Source organism: Clavelina lepadiformis, chromosome 8 (genome assembly GCF_947623445.1).
Source record: "Clavelina lepadiformis chromosome 8, kaClaLepa1.1, whole genome shotgun sequence".
Classification (NCBI taxonomy): domain Eukaryota; kingdom Metazoa; phylum Chordata; class Ascidiacea; order Aplousobranchia; family Clavelinidae; genus Clavelina; species Clavelina lepadiformis.
The window spans coordinates 4,252,213-4,266,772 of NC_135247.1; the positions used below are offsets into that span (position 1 = coordinate 4,252,213).

The following is a 14,560-nucleotide window of genomic DNA, read 5'->3' on the forward strand; positions in this document are numbered from 1 at the left end:
TGGCCAACTTTTGTATGGATTTGTCTTCATGGAGTAAAAAAATGGGAAGACGTGCTGTGGTTCTTTTTGTGGCAGCAGCCCGAAATGATCATTCGACTATAACACACGTTAAAAGTAAAGCAATTAATTTTTGTAAGTTAACACCAGCACAGCCGGAATTTAATTTTAACACTTTTCAGCCGTCACGAATAACATGCTAAAACGAATGGCTTTATTTCAGACTGGGTCCAGTGGTTTAATCAACAGTGTATAGGTATTTATCCCTGCGTAAGGATTGAGGCGTTTCTCCGAAGTGTTTATCAAAAGTTCTTATCAGCGGTTTTAGCGACTCGTTAAATATTCAATAGAATAGAATAAGACCGAAAACACCTTTCGAAATTGCGTGGGTAGCAAAAATTGTTTAAATGTTTTTGCGTAAAACAACTGGTAATAAAATCTTTACATTCCCTCGGGTAAGAACACTTTATCTGTTGCTATGTGTTGTGGTCGGTGATCTTTAAATGACTGGTCTTGTTTTGAAAAGATATAATCATTCTTTAAACTACACCTCTGTTACATAAAAAGCCTTATATAGGATTATCTATCTATTTGCTCAAAAAGAGGAACTATGTTCTGTTACTTTTTATGGCAGCGTAATAAAGGAAGTTATTCATTCTATATAAGTAGTATTGAGGTCGCTATTGCCGCCAAATAGCTGCTTGTGTCAAAAATATGACCCGGGTAAATTGGAGGGAATTTTACATTGTTATAGATAAGTATAGGTTTTTCCGTCCGATTGTCAAAGATCAAAGTGTAAACAATGCATTTTTGCAAGATATAAAGGTGACTTGAAAACAGAGAAGCATTTCGACTATTGTAGATTGGTCATTGCCATTTAAACTTATTGGTAAACTCAAACCACAGATGGTTTCGGACAAACGAGTGCAAAAATGAAGCTTATTTTACGTTTTTGTTGTCCTTTGATTGTCCTTCCACTCTTTGATTTTCAAGTATATCTTTTATTCAAAAACAGTTTAGTTAAAAGTTTCGATGACACAGCTCATCTCAGGAGCTCAGGACAGGTCGAAAAATATCCAAGTGCTTAATCAAGTAAAAAAAGTCGTAATCGGCCGCAAGGAAAAACGTAACAAACCACAGAGTAATACTTATAAAGTGTTACAACCGCAGTTTTTCAAATTGAAAATTTTCAACTTAAACTGTCTCCATTTAAGTTTTTATTTTACGAAATGAGTTTTATTTAACATTTTAACATTTTATTTGTATTTTTTTCACCATTACATTACAAAATTGTGTCAAGAGCTCTTTTTGCGACTCAAGTTTTAATTTGAGATTAGGACGCCTCGCATAAGACCCCTAAATGTGATTTTGATAAATGTATAAATGATTTAATTATGTAAGCAAAATGTACAACCGAATTTAGATTTTGTTGAACGACCTGTATGTCATGATTGTCAAACGTGTTTGTCGTAAGCTCGAGGTTGGTTGGGTGTAACGTATAATACTGTATAAGTTAGTTGGTTCCTTTTTTCAAGTTTTCAGAACGTGTGTATTTTATATTCAAAAGCTTAATTCGTGTATACATTGAAACAAAAATAGATTTTCATTATGCTAAGCGTAACTTACTGACATAGTTGCAATAGCATGAATAAAGCAGTTCTACGTCATATTGTTTGGTTGTTCATCAAACAACTTTGCCTGGAGGTTATTTCAGGGATCAAAACTTTTCATAATGATAATGAATTATCTCAAGTTATCAGATTTTTTTCACTTTTGCGGTTAAAGTTAAAGTAAAAACTGTTGGGCTTAAATAACGCTCTTATTTGAAATCTGAGAGCTTAGTGCAGAAAGAAACGCTGCTCTGTTATAGCAATCATTTCCAGGTATAGCTTATACTCTGCTTTTTGAAAAGACGTAAAGAAATGTTCAGAACTATGTAGTGCACTTTGTAAACTGTTTACATGTCCCCGTTTTTACCATTTTTTCATTTTTTGTGTTAAGGCAGAAAAACTTGCGCACAACCAGACGAGATGAGGTAAACAAATTCTCTCGTCAACTGAGCACAAAACACTTTATAAATCATATGTTATTAAACTTTTAGTTATAGTTAAGTTAATGCACGTCATGTCAGACAATGCTGGTGTCAGAACGAGATACTTGAAACAGTTTGAGCTACAGTATATACAATTGTAACAAATTTAACGAAGTACTATAAAATATGTCTTATTCACCACCGGCACTGTTTTATGCATGACCTTTTCATTGTTTTTATTTCACCGCCTTACGCACTTTACATCTGGTATTTTTTGTTTTGGTTGCTTTGCCGTGTGAGTTTTATCTAGGCCTGTTTGTGCCTGGCCGTTATATAAGCGTTGTGCCATTTGCACAAGTGGGTTCATTATGAATTAGTTTTTGCTCGTGTGTGTTGCTGTGGAAGAAAAAAACGTGAGAAATCCTAACTGAAAATTCAGTTGGAGTCGCGCTTCGCCATTAGTGTGGCATAGAACCTGGATTGAATTCAGGGAAGTTTTTCCCGTTATACAATTGAGATTTGATGATAATCTTGTGTCATACGATCAAAACATTTAAGGCGTCGTGATTAGCAAGTACGAAAATAATATTATTAACTGATTAGAAAAAATATTCGTCAAATTTTCATTTTTGTCGACTTCAAAAATATTTTTAAAACATCGTAATGTTGAATTTTGACGCCATAGTTAGTTGTTTTTACATTTATCGATTTAACGCAAAGTATTCTTTCTTATACAATTCGCCCATCACACAAGGATGAACTTTATCACTAGACTATGATATATTGTCACTACTTAAACAACATTATTGAACAGCGTACAGTTATAGTTTATAACTCAAACCATTATTTGCTCTTTTTATAGGTGTTTTAGTCATAGTAAAACATCGGTACTTGACAACCTACTTAAAATAATCCTAAAAGAGGTTCTTCTGATGATGCTTCCTGCGGGAGTAATCGCACCATGTTTCGGGACAATTGTTTTGCTTCTGTCGATGGCGAGAAGCGATGCAACCGGTATAGATATAAATATAGGGTTGTTTTTATTCGCACTAATTTGATTTGTGAATCAAAAGTCTGAAGTCTAAATATTTTGTGAGAGTTCCCATTTCTGCTGACACTTAGACTGACTTATAGTTTTGTGTATTTTGACACCTGTGGCAATCTTATGTGTGAAGCACAGATGGCATAGAGAAACACAATATTTTTATCTTTTTTTCAGGTGGTTCCACTTGTTACCAGATACTTCAGGTGAGCACTGAAGGAGGCATGGATATTGCCGATAACAAAAACAAAACAAACTGTGGCATCTCAGCGAATTGCCTTTTGCTAAAATCAGCATCTATTTTCCGTATTCCAGGTACAATTTATGAACCAAATTTTAGTAAATAACAATTTTGAAATAATAACAAACATTATTGAGCATCAATCCTTGTGCAGTTTTGTGTAAATAAAGCTGACTTTTTAAGATTTGTATTGTTTATACAGGATTGCCAGACGCAGTTTCGGAAATGACGTATGGAGACTGCATGCCGGCCGCACAATGTGCTCAGCTTGACTGTAAAGTATTTTTATCAAGATTCTTGCAAACCGCTCCATATGATGTAGAAATCATAAACTGCACGGCTTCCTGTTGTCAAGGAGACCTGTGCAACAGCGATCAAGATGAATCAGAAGAAGAAGAAGAAGATGTTGACGAGACGAAGGACGGTAATGCGTGCTATAATAAACCCATGCTGTATTCATTAAAGTTACGTTTCATGGAAAATTAATTAAAACGGTCCTGTGATTACAACTTTATCCATGTTTAAACACATAGCATATTTACACTGTTGTTGTGTTTGAGTTTTATTACAAGTGGACAACATTATATCATGGTATGGCATCATAATCTTTATCTTCGGACTGAGGAAATTCTTTGCTACACTTATACCGGGCGATATTTCCTCACAGCTCGAGCCCGGTTACCGAGTTTGTCTTTGTGCAAGTTCCTATCAACACAGACGATGTTTTCTGATTTTATGAACTTTATATATCGTATTGCCCGAGTTTGGAACCGTTCATCTAGATTCTAGACCATTGAACAATAACAGGCGTCGTTAATGCCTTGCCCTTGAGCATTACAAAAGTAGCTCTCCTGGGTACCGAATACGGGTGGCATTATTGCGAGCCCAGCGCTCTAACTGCACCACCGCCAATAAATTTATATTTTTAGGTGAAAGCGAAACAGTTGACATCACAAGTAAAGCTCCCATTCTCACGACGACTACTCCTTGTAAGCCTTATAGAGATATACTGTAGTATTTCTTTTTCAGTTGTAAATTAATTACAACTTTATACCTTATTATTAGAATCGTTGTATTTATTTGAAGGTTTTTAACTAAATACTTTATTGTACAGTAGACTAATTACTCTCAACATTGATAATTCCGTTCTTCGATAATTAATTTGGAATTCTGTTACTTTCCGTCAAAAAATACTACAAAGGAATAAACGTTAACGGTCAAATTTATCTCCCAACATTTTACAGTTTCATGCGGATTTACTGCCAATGTCACAAAAAATCTTCAGTATTTCACTTCACCTAACTATCCAGAGAATTACCCCAACAACATTGTATGTCCTTGGGTGTTTCATGCCCCTCCTGGGTATCGAATAAGTCTTCGTTTCTTGGATATTCAAACTGAAAGCTGCTGCGACACCATCAAAGTAAGTTTTGATCAGCCTATGTACTTACTTTTGTGAATAAGTATTTAGAGTTTTTCTTGGTATAATAACATGGACATTGTATCTCAGATGGTGTGGACTGCAAATAGTTGTACTTTTAATATAATGGATTCTCATCGCATACATTGAATAGTGTTCAGAAAACTGACATGTTTAAGCTTACATAACAACGTTATTTCAGCGTAAGGTGTTTTAGTTTGCTACTTCCTATAGATATCTGACGAAGAAGGGTCAACTTCTATCTTTGTTCCTAAACCACCCGACAACTCTTTTGTAACCAAAACAAACGTACTTTCTATGTGGTTTGAGACCAATCGCGATACCACATTCCGAGGATTCAAAGTTTCATACACTATCGATGGTGGGTTTTTTGTAATTGTAGTATACATGACACGATTTAAATTTTTGTTATTATAACCTTATATTTTAGTAGAGATAATAGTTGGTTTACAAACTATATATGAAGTGGTTACAACCATTTATTGACTTTTATAACTTTTTATTGGGTGTTTTCACACCTAATTATACTCATTGACAGTTTAAATATTCAAATTACCAGCTTACGTAGAATATTTCATACTGTAGTCGAACGAAGCAAATGCCATGTACCGTGATATAAAAAATGTGTATCGTTTGCATTTAGGTGCCAGGCTTCCCAGCGACACAAGTAAGTATCTTATTTATACAAAACAAAACCTAAAATTGTGTTTATTATTTCAATTTGCCAACTGATTTAGAATACACGCTGACTAATGCATGTGTTAGCAATATGTTTTTTATTGTCATTCATTTAAGTTGCAAAATCTGGAAAATTGTTTTAACCGACATATAGGTCTATATATACGTGGCAATATTTGACAAATCACATGTCTTTGTGAAGACGATATATGTTTGGTCGAGGATGAATTATTTCTGAGTGCTGGAGAAACACGATACCTCCAATCACCCAACTACCCATCTGATTACCCATCTGATAAATACTGCACGGTTACAATCGTCGCCCCACCAGGATACTTTCTAAATATTACCTTTGAAGACTCTAAACTCCAGGACTTCTGGGACTACATTAAGGTTAACATGCAAGGGGTGCACAAACACCAACTTTAATCATTAGTACAACAAACCACACCTGCAAAGTGTGGGTTTGTCTTTTGTTTTTGCTGATAAAGAACAAAGTGGTTCCATATTATTCGCGTTTTTAAGCCGTTTATTCAAATGTACGTTTTTACCAAGAAACTTTAAAGCCCTGACCAAGCCGCATGAATTAACACAAAGTTGGTTAAATTAAGAAGTGTTTTTTAAACAAAAACATCATTTTGTAATCAAAAAATCTAACACTGGCACATTTTTCGCATCGATTGAACTTTCACTGTTTGATAGTTTCTATTTCTCAATTTGTCGTATGTCAGGTAACCAATGCAGACGAACAAGTCCCGGAACTAAACCCAACACGTTTTGATAATGCACTGAATGGTAGCACAGTTTACCAGTCGCCCGGCAGAAGAATTTCTGTACGATTTGTAAGTGACAACGGTGTCGTTGTCGAAAAAGGTTTCAGGCTTGTCTACACTGCCGTACCTGAAGGTTCGTTCTGTAATTGTGCTCTTTGTAACTTTGTTTCTCTGCAGAATTTACCAAACAATATTTTTTTATTTTCTGGTTGTAGAATCACGACCACCTCCAGAGCCAGACACAAGATCTCCACGTACAAGTGAATATCGATTTAAATATATTTATGTGCCGATAACTACCATATGGTTACATTTCAGGCTAAACTTAGGTAAATGAATACGAAAACAGATCACATTAAAGCGAAAGCTTTTACCAAAATATAACATTATAGTTAAACTATACCAATGCATGGATTGAAAAGTAATGTCCGTATGGTACTTATATATTCAGCAACTATGTATAATATTTCCACATCTACCTTGAACATGTAACTATTTCATAAAATTCATTCCGGTTTCTAAACCATCTCAAAAAAGAGTCACAATACTTCGCAATAGTTTTCCCTAATATGGCCTCCGCATTATCCGTAACGGTTCAATATATTCTTTACAGTATCTGTGTGCAGTCGGAGACCGGTGTATGCTTCACAGCTCATAGCTTCTATCTCGGTTTCTGATGTGATAAAATCTCCAAGCGGGTGGCCAAGTTGGGATTCCAAATATTCCGGAAACCTTGACTGCACCGTCACAATTGTGGCTCCTCATGGACACGTCATATCGATAAGCATTGAAAAGATGCAAACTGAGACCTGCTGCGATAAGTTAACGGTAATTTGTTTTAAATTCAGTTTTTATCAACGCTTGTCTAACAGCAAAACACTTAATAGTTAAATTCATATTTATTCCAACATGTGCAATGGAACTGTTTGACACATAATAAAGAGGCAAGTTTTAATAGTAAATTAACTTTGATGATCTTCAGATAACTAACACCGATCCGAAAGTGACCGAGGAATTCTCTCGTCGTTATTCTGGTTTTATCCTGGTTGGTCTTCCTCAAGTTTTCACCACACCAGGGCGCAGCGTTTCTGTTCACTTCGTGACTGACGACATAATCGAATATGACGGTTTCAGATTTTCCTACAGAGCGATTCCGGGTATATTGTGTGATACGTGTTGCTTTCTGCTGGAACTGATATTTGCCAAAAAACTCCGTTTTGTTTTACTTTACCTTAATCATGTAATATCTTAATCATTCAATCAGTATTCAGTGTTTTATTTTGATCGATATAAGCATTTATTTTCCATGGACTTGTTGGTTTTTGTATAGTTTGTAATAAATATTTCATTGAGCGTTTTAGGTGAATGTCTATTCATTACCATCATACTGATTTTCTTTTTTAGATCCAAAATTAGAAACAACACCGGAACCTACGACTACGGTTCCTGGTATGCCTTTTCTTTCTTCTTTCATATACCACTTGGTTCTACCGTCACAATGGCCAATAAAAATGACTTTCTCATTAATTCAATCAAGATTTTCTTAAACGCAATTAAGGCAGATTTTATGAGATGTGTGCATGATGGCGTTTTTTATTTAATTTCATAACATTGTTTAGCGTAATAAATTGTGTGTTTGTAATTAGTCTAAGCAGTCTGTAACTCAATTAATCTGTTAATTTTTTTTTTAGAAACTACTCAGCCAACAACAACCACCACGACTACCACTCCCACCACACAAGACACCACCGCTGGTAAGGTTTAGATAGCAATGATTTGTTATGTGTGTTGAAGGGAAAGTATTTTCAAGCCTGTATATTAAAGCAAGTATTTCTAAAACTATCCCAGACATTGGTTGAACTTTTTAGATACAAACAATACAGAATGTTGTCAGTTCAACTGCTTACGATTTTTCTGTTTTAATTTCAGTTTTTCTGTTTTAATTTCAGTTTTTATTTGTAAAATTATTAATTCAAGTTTGTATATTTTCGTTTTTAGTTTCTACAACGACAGCAGGTAAGTTTTTTTTTCACATTGTTTTTTCCCTTGAAAATATACAACCTTCAATTGTCCTTGTATAACTAACCAAATTCTTTGGACAGCTCCTTGTGGGTTTAATGCAACTGCATCTGAGCTTCCTCAAACACTCAATGCACCTGGAGAACCTATTTTTTTAATATATTTTAAAGTTATAATCATAAGCAGATGCCATGTAGCCTGATTTTGTTTTTAGAAACATGTAACCTTTTTTTTAGGCACAAGACTCCCTAATGACACAAGTGAGTATCTTATTTACAAAGAAAAACGAAACTCTGAAAAATGTTTTTATTGTCTACTTGCAAATTACAATATATACCGTTTGGCTATACCTACAGTATGTATTATCTTCTGGCTTAGGTTACTCGCTGGAAAAATATTCGCTTCAGTGTTTCTTTTATAGTAATTTGTATGGAAAACTGTTTCAAAAAATAAATGTATACTTTCCAACAATTAATCAACAAAATAGTTGATTGTTTTTGTAATTAGACGACATTTGCATGGTCGAGGGTGAATTACAAGTGGATGTAGGAAAAAAAACGATATCTCCAATCACCCAACTACCCATCTGATTACCCACTTAATAAAGATTGTACAGTTGTAGTCGTCGCTCCAATAGGATATTTTCTTAATATTACATTTGAAGACTTTAAAGTTGAATATTTTTGGGACTACGTACAGGTTAGCATGTTAATGATAGGCTTTCATATGGGATCTGATCATCAGGTTAGATGAAAATCACAGTTGCAAAGTGTGAGCAGTCTTGCACTATACTACATCGTATTATTCGCATATATAAGCTGTTGTTTAAGCATTTCTGTACAAAAATACGCTTATTTAAGTCATATATATTGGAATGGTATACATTTTTGGTTTCACCAAGCTTATATTTGCTTAATTATGAAGCTTTTAACTTTAACATTTATACATTGCAGTTCAAAAATGCAGACGACCAAGTCCCGGAATTAAACCCATCAATACGTTTTAGTAGTGTAGTGAATAGTAGCACCGTTTATCTGTCGCCTGGCAGAAAACTTTTTGTGCACTTTGTAAGTGATAATGGTGTCGTTGAGAGGGGTTTCAGGATTGCTTACACTGCCGTACCTGAAGGTTTGTTCCATATATTTCTGTGTTTATTTTTTTTATTTTCTAAATTTAACAAACAATAACCAATTATTTCTTGTTTGTAGAATTGCGCCCATTACCGGTGCCAGACACAAGACCTTCGCGTTCAAGTACATATTGTCTTATATGTCATATTGTCTTATTGTCTTATTGTCTTATAATGCTGGTTACTGCTTATAAATTGTTATTTTGTACGAAATCCAGATATATGACCATTCAGTAGCAAACAAGCATAGATAAAAAGTTAACTTTGTTGCCAAACAGATAACCAAAAGTAAATTCTATCAACGCTGGACCAAGTTAAATGTTATTGTTGTGATAATAATTTGATCTTAATTAATCTGCTTTTATCTTTATTGAGAATATTCGAAAATAACCATTTTATAAAACTTATTTTGGTATACCTGCCTTATGAAAGGAGTGTTGACATCTTTTGCAATTTCGCCCTTTAATTTGCGGTGTTCGAAATATGTTTTTAATCTTTAAACTTTTTCTTGACAGCCTCTGTGTGCGAAAAAAGACCGGTGTATGCTCCACAGCTCATAGCTTCTATCTCGGTTTCGGACGCGATCAAGTCTCCAGGCGAGAGAAAATATTCCAGCAACCTGGACTGTGCCGTGACAATTGTGGCTCCTCATCGTTACGTCCTCTCGATAAGTATCGAAAGCATGGGAACTGAGACCTGCTGCGATTTCTTAACAGTACGTTGAACACAAGGGTTTTACGAGCAGTTTTTAACAATACAATTGTTCATCACTGAAAAATAGTGTTTTCTTTCAACATATATTTTACTTAACTCCATGTTCTTTCGCATATTTACAATGTAAGTTTTAATAGTAAATTAACTTTGATGATCTTCAGATAACTAACAACGATCCGAAAGTGACCGAGAAATTCTCTCGTCGTTATTCTGGTTTTATCCTGGTTGGTCTTCCTCAAGTTTTCACCACACCAGGCCGCAGCATTTCAGTCCGTTTCACTTCAGACGACGGAATCGAGTACCGTGGTTTCAGATTTTCCTACAGAGCGATACCGGGTATTTGAAGCGTGAAAGCTCGGAAAAATACTTTAGAGTGTCAATTATTTGCACATTCGCACTGTTGAAATCTTTTTTCACAATTCAGTTTTTTTAATTTTTCTAATTTTAAAAATTAGCATTGATTTTACATATATTTCTTCATGATATGTTTGTACATACAGTAGGTTACTTAACTTTAGACTAATTGTGCTGTTAAATTAATCTTTTTTATTTACCCATGAATACTATTCTATTTAGACCCACAATTAGAAACAACGCTAGCACCTACTACTACTGTTTCTGGTAAGCCTTTTGTTTTTGATCTAATGTCACCTAATGTATCGATACTATAAGAACTTGGCTAGAGCTAGCTATACACTCAAATAGTATGCCAATAATATGTATTACTCCAATCTACAAAGCTTATTGTTTCCGTTGTTAAACCTAAGCTTTTGTAAAGCACTAAATCACATGTTTAGTGGCACATTGGGACACTTAATTTAATAAAGATTTCTAATTTAATGAACAGATTCCCCAGCAATCCAACATTATTTACTCGATGACGCAACATTGACGTACGACACGGCCAGACAACATTGCATCGACAATGGAGCTGATTTGTGCTTGAAAAGCGACATTTGTATCAACTACGTACCTGCCATTATAGGTATCCAAGATGGTGATCATTGGACACCTGTAAGGTGAAACTTTGAGATTATTGAGATATCGCGCTGACGGTGGCACCGTAAATTGTGATCTCGTTGCTTTATTTTCAATTCTTCGCAGAAATGGCTACAATGACTGGGTAGAAGTTGGCAACGACAATGATCCAGATGGGAAGGGTCGTGTTTGCTTTCGTCACAATGAACTTTATTCTGCTCCTCGTTGGGGTACCACTCCTGGTCCTTGTCCTCCATGGAACCCTCGCAAAATTTGTGATATAAAAAGTCATGTATTTTGCTGTCGTAATATTTCTAGTAATTGAACTAATCCGCATCTGTCACATATAATTGGTGTCGAAAATATCTATTGATTCATTTTACAACACATGTTCGCGTGTAAAACTTGACAGTAAAACTTAAAATCAATACACAGCATATCGGTGTAATTGTACATGTAAAGTGTGTTTGTGGATTCATCTTGTTGGTAATAATCAAATATATTTTACAATGGCGAACAACACAGATAACAAACCAATACTATCGATGAAAATCCTTGTTCAACTCACATTTTTTTAAGGAGACAGTAAGTTTTGCAAAGCTGGTTATCACGTTGGGAGGCACATTTTGCTGCTTTTACCAAGTCACACAGTAGATGCGTAAACAAGATTATTGTTGCATGAAACAGCAGCAAATGTTTATGTGCTGAAGCAATACAATTTTAACACCACTATAGTAAACAACAATTAAGCTTATTTTGTGGCTTTGCAAATTTAAATACGACTCTTAGCAGAGCACCAACTCGAGTGTTGTCAAATAGCTGGTGACGAAAAACATCAATTAAGTACTGCTCCTTAATACAGTTGCTTTAAAACGCATAATTTACATTAAACTGACACCAACGGCAACAGCTCCTGATAACTGACCACTATAACAGTAACACAAACATATAGGCCTACACACTACAGTCTTGTACAAAAAGTTGTCCTTTTACTCCTTATTGATACTCACCTGTCATTTAAGCAAGTATTGGTAACCAGCAGCTGATGAACTTGTTTAACGCATCGTTTAGTGCGTATTATTTGAAGAGCAATATGTTGATAAAATCAAATAATTCGAATCAAGAACATCATAGCCAGAGTATAGGATGCAAACATTACAACTATATATACAGATGTTTTGAGTATAATAACTATATATGGTCATTATTAAAGCAAAATAGAAGTAATCAGCAAGGTTTTTCGAGTTTCAAATTTTGCAGATCGCATATCTTTTAGTAGGTTTATATCCAAAAAAAGATTGTAAAATTAAAAAATCTTACATATAGTTTAAGTTGATGTTAGACTGTATCTTCCGTTCTTAAAAGCCAAAACCACTAGGAAATTATTTGAAAGTATGTAAAAAACCATTATGGAAGTAATATAGCAAGAAAGCAACAGCGCATGTGATCTGAAGATGGGCTCAAACTCAGCCCACAAGAAATCCAGAGCCCGGCCCAAGGAAAACTTAAAGCACAGCCAATTCACTTTTGAGCCAAGCTCATTTCAATGTCTATACTTTTTAGCGTAACCCATTTCCATTATGAGAATCTGAGCCAATGTTACACTACTCCGGGGCTACTTTTAATACTAGATTTTTTGCTAATGTTGTTAATGTTAGATGTCTTTTAATTTAGTTAAACGCTTGAGTCGTTGTGTTCATTTGCAAAAGGAAAGACGAAAATTCGAAAAAAACGCAAAATAATGTTTGTGTCTCATCGGTCCCACATTTCTCTTACCCTATATTCAGCACAAAGAAAATAGTTGAATAAAAATGTGACATTTTAAATACTACAATAGAAATCACACTACGACTCCACATGACGCACGGGGCTTAACATTGAAATGGGCTGGGCTCAAAATTCAAATGCTCATTTTTTTTGATGGGCTCAAATATTAAATAATTTATTAAGCACAAATTTTAAATGGGCTGGGTTTAATATTGTAATGGACTGGGCTCAAAGTTCAAATGGGCTGGGCTCAGATTTCTGGTGGGCTGGGCTCAAGCCCATTTTTCGGTCACAACACCCTCTCCAAATAGGCGCCGTGATAAGAATGTTGGATGCTGCTGCGTTATCGCGTTTTGGCTAACAAGAGCTGTAAACTCAATGCTTAAGGCTACCAATAGGCCGAATTGACAACAAATAATGTCACAATAGACACGTATCTGTGCATTACAAGATGTACGTGTATTAATTACGGTAAATAAATTATACCTGTATACAGGTATACAACTCAACTCAACTTTCTTTTAAAATTTTAAATATTTGGAGTAAAAATACTTTCCCAAAAGATTTTGGTCTGAAAACGTGATTGCATTTTTAAGTCTGCAAGCGCTATGTCGGCAAATCTACGATTGCCATATGACCGCAAGTTCCATGTTAAACCACTTACCGAAAAGTAAACAATTTAAACGTCAATACACTGAAAACGAAGTGTTAAATTTTTAACGCTAAATAAACACATCGATCTAAGGCTTCTAAGCCGAGAACACTTCAGCGGGTTAATGATGCTTTTAAAAATTGTATTTTTATGTTTGGATGTTATCTAAGTTATTCGCAGTTTGTTGTTCTAAGCAAAATTGTACCACTACAGCAAAAGTGGTTCAAGGTATTTATTTGTTAAGCGCTTCCTTTCTGCTCAACATCAACGCAAAGTAAATGAGCAATAAGAATACTGATACCTTTTTCTGTATAATTGGAAATTCATTAGCAAAACGGTACTTGGACCCTTAAAAGAGTTGATTTAAGCAACTTGTCAAACTGCCCATATAGTAATTTAGCAATTAATGCAACATAAATTGACTTCCAATTATTTGAAAACATGCTGACGTAAAATAAGAAATACCTTCGCTAAAAAAAGCACGGCCGATGGTAAAGAAAAGAGCGGGAATTTTTAGTATGCTCCATATGGTAAGGTAATTACGGAAGTTATCTGTTGCATATCGCTAATTTTACACAAAAACTGCTTAGGTACAGGAAAAATAGCACCGGTAGATTGGAGGGGAATTCTGTTTGGTTTCGTGAGATTTACAGCAGTTTTTCCGGACTTTGCCCTATATGTAAAATGCGGCGTTGCAAAATTCAAAAGTCTCGAAAATGGAGTACGCAGCATATCAAATGTTACCAAACGACCATTGGCATAAAGCTTTGCCAAGTCAAAATTTTCATCAAGTGGAGTCCGACTAATGTTTTCGATAAGTTGCCAAAATGGAGTTGTTCAAATCCCTTGCCCTTTGTAAGTATAGGCAAGTGTATCAATATTAAAAGCGGCTACAATAGCTGGTAGCTACCAACGGGCGTAAAGTTTAAAGGCCCTACACATAACTAACCAAAAAAAGCTACCGTATCTTTCCAGGGTATAACACAATAGTCAAAAAACACTTCGGCTCCTTTTGGTGTGCTAACAATACAACTGCCAACAGACAACAGACTGCGGACGGTTAATGTGAGGGGCAAGTCCAAAAAACAAGTTAATTG

General features: G+C 35.0%; 2 protein-coding genes and 1 long non-coding RNA gene across 5 annotated transcripts; all 3 read left to right on the forward strand.

The window, feature by feature from the left end:
- Window positions 1-732: 732 nt before the first annotated feature.
- Window positions 733-2,891, forward strand: LOC143468441 (uncharacterized). Its single transcript, XR_013118994.1, has 2 exons — window positions 733-1,880; window positions 1,999-2,891. It is a non-coding gene; the product is annotated as an uncharacterized LOC143468441 (long non-coding RNA).
- Window positions 2,892-2,895: 4 nt separating this feature from the next.
- Window positions 2,896-8,856, forward strand: LOC143468439 (scavenger receptor cysteine-rich domain-containing protein DMBT1-like). Of its 3 annotated transcripts, XM_076965656.1 has the most exons (17): window positions 2,896-3,043; window positions 3,249-3,386; window positions 3,515-3,736; window positions 4,242-4,301; window positions 4,557-4,735; window positions 4,967-5,114; window positions 5,397-5,420; window positions 5,634-5,824; window positions 6,163-6,337; window positions 6,420-6,464; window positions 6,818-7,032; window positions 7,187-7,361; window positions 7,609-7,653; window positions 7,896-7,958; window positions 8,203-8,220; window positions 8,460-8,483; window positions 8,731-8,856. In XM_076965656.1, the coding sequence occupies exons 1-17, from the start codon at window positions 2,962-2,964 to the stop codon at window positions 8,811-8,813; spliced, it is 1,887 nt and encodes a 628-aa protein (XP_076821771.1). In that variant the 5' UTR covers window positions 2,896-2,961; the 3' UTR covers window positions 8,814-8,856. The 3 variants fall into 3 exon arrangements, with proteins under 3 accessions (XP_076821771.1, XP_076821772.1, XP_076821769.1); XM_076965657.1 differs by lacking the exon at window positions 8,460-8,483 and having other exon boundaries at window positions 8,731-8,853; XM_076965654.1 differs by lacking the exon at window positions 8,731-8,856 and having other exon boundaries at window positions 8,460-8,644.
- A 95-nt stretch (window positions 8,857-8,951) lies between these two features.
- LOC143468440 (uncharacterized) lies at window positions 8,952-11,497 on the forward strand. The gene is made up of 7 exons (XM_076965658.1): window positions 8,952-9,351; window positions 9,432-9,476; window positions 9,868-10,067; window positions 10,228-10,402; window positions 10,643-10,687; window positions 10,914-11,085; window positions 11,171-11,497. The coding sequence occupies exons 1-7, from the start codon at window positions 8,973-8,975 to the stop codon at window positions 11,367-11,369; spliced, it is 1,215 nt and encodes a 404-aa protein (XP_076821773.1). The 5' UTR covers window positions 8,952-8,972; the 3' UTR covers window positions 11,370-11,497.
- The last annotated feature ends 3,063 nt before the right edge of the window (window positions 11,498-14,560 follow it).

What these genes read in the sequence shown, in the direction of transcription:
- LOC143468439 (XM_076965654.1), top strand. Translation starts at nt 2,962, where the DNA reads ATGATGCTTCCTGCGGGAGTAATCGCACCATGTTTCGGGACAATTGTT. An exon ending in GCTGCTGCGACACCATCAAA is followed by an intron (nt 4,736 to 4,966) that starts GTAAGTTTTGAT and finishes TACTTCCTATAG; the next exon opens with ATATCTGACGAAGAAGGGTC. An exon ending in CAGGCTTCCCAGCGACACAA is followed by an intron (nt 5,421 to 5,633) that starts GTAAGTATCTTA and finishes GTCTTTGTGAAG; the next exon opens with ACGATATATGTTTGGTCGAG.
- LOC143468440 (XM_076965658.1), top strand. Translation starts at nt 8,973, where the DNA reads ATGAAAATCACAGTTGCAAAGTGTGAGCAGTCTTGCACTATACTACAT. An exon ending in CACAAGACCTTCGCGTTCAA is followed by an intron (nt 9,477 to 9,867) that starts GTACATATTGTC and finishes TTTTCTTGACAG; the next exon opens with CCTCTGTGTGCGAAAAAAGA. An exon ending in TTCCTACAGAGCGATACCGG is followed by an intron (nt 10,403 to 10,642) that starts GTATTTGAAGCG and finishes TATTCTATTTAG; the next exon opens with ACCCACAATTAGAAACAACG.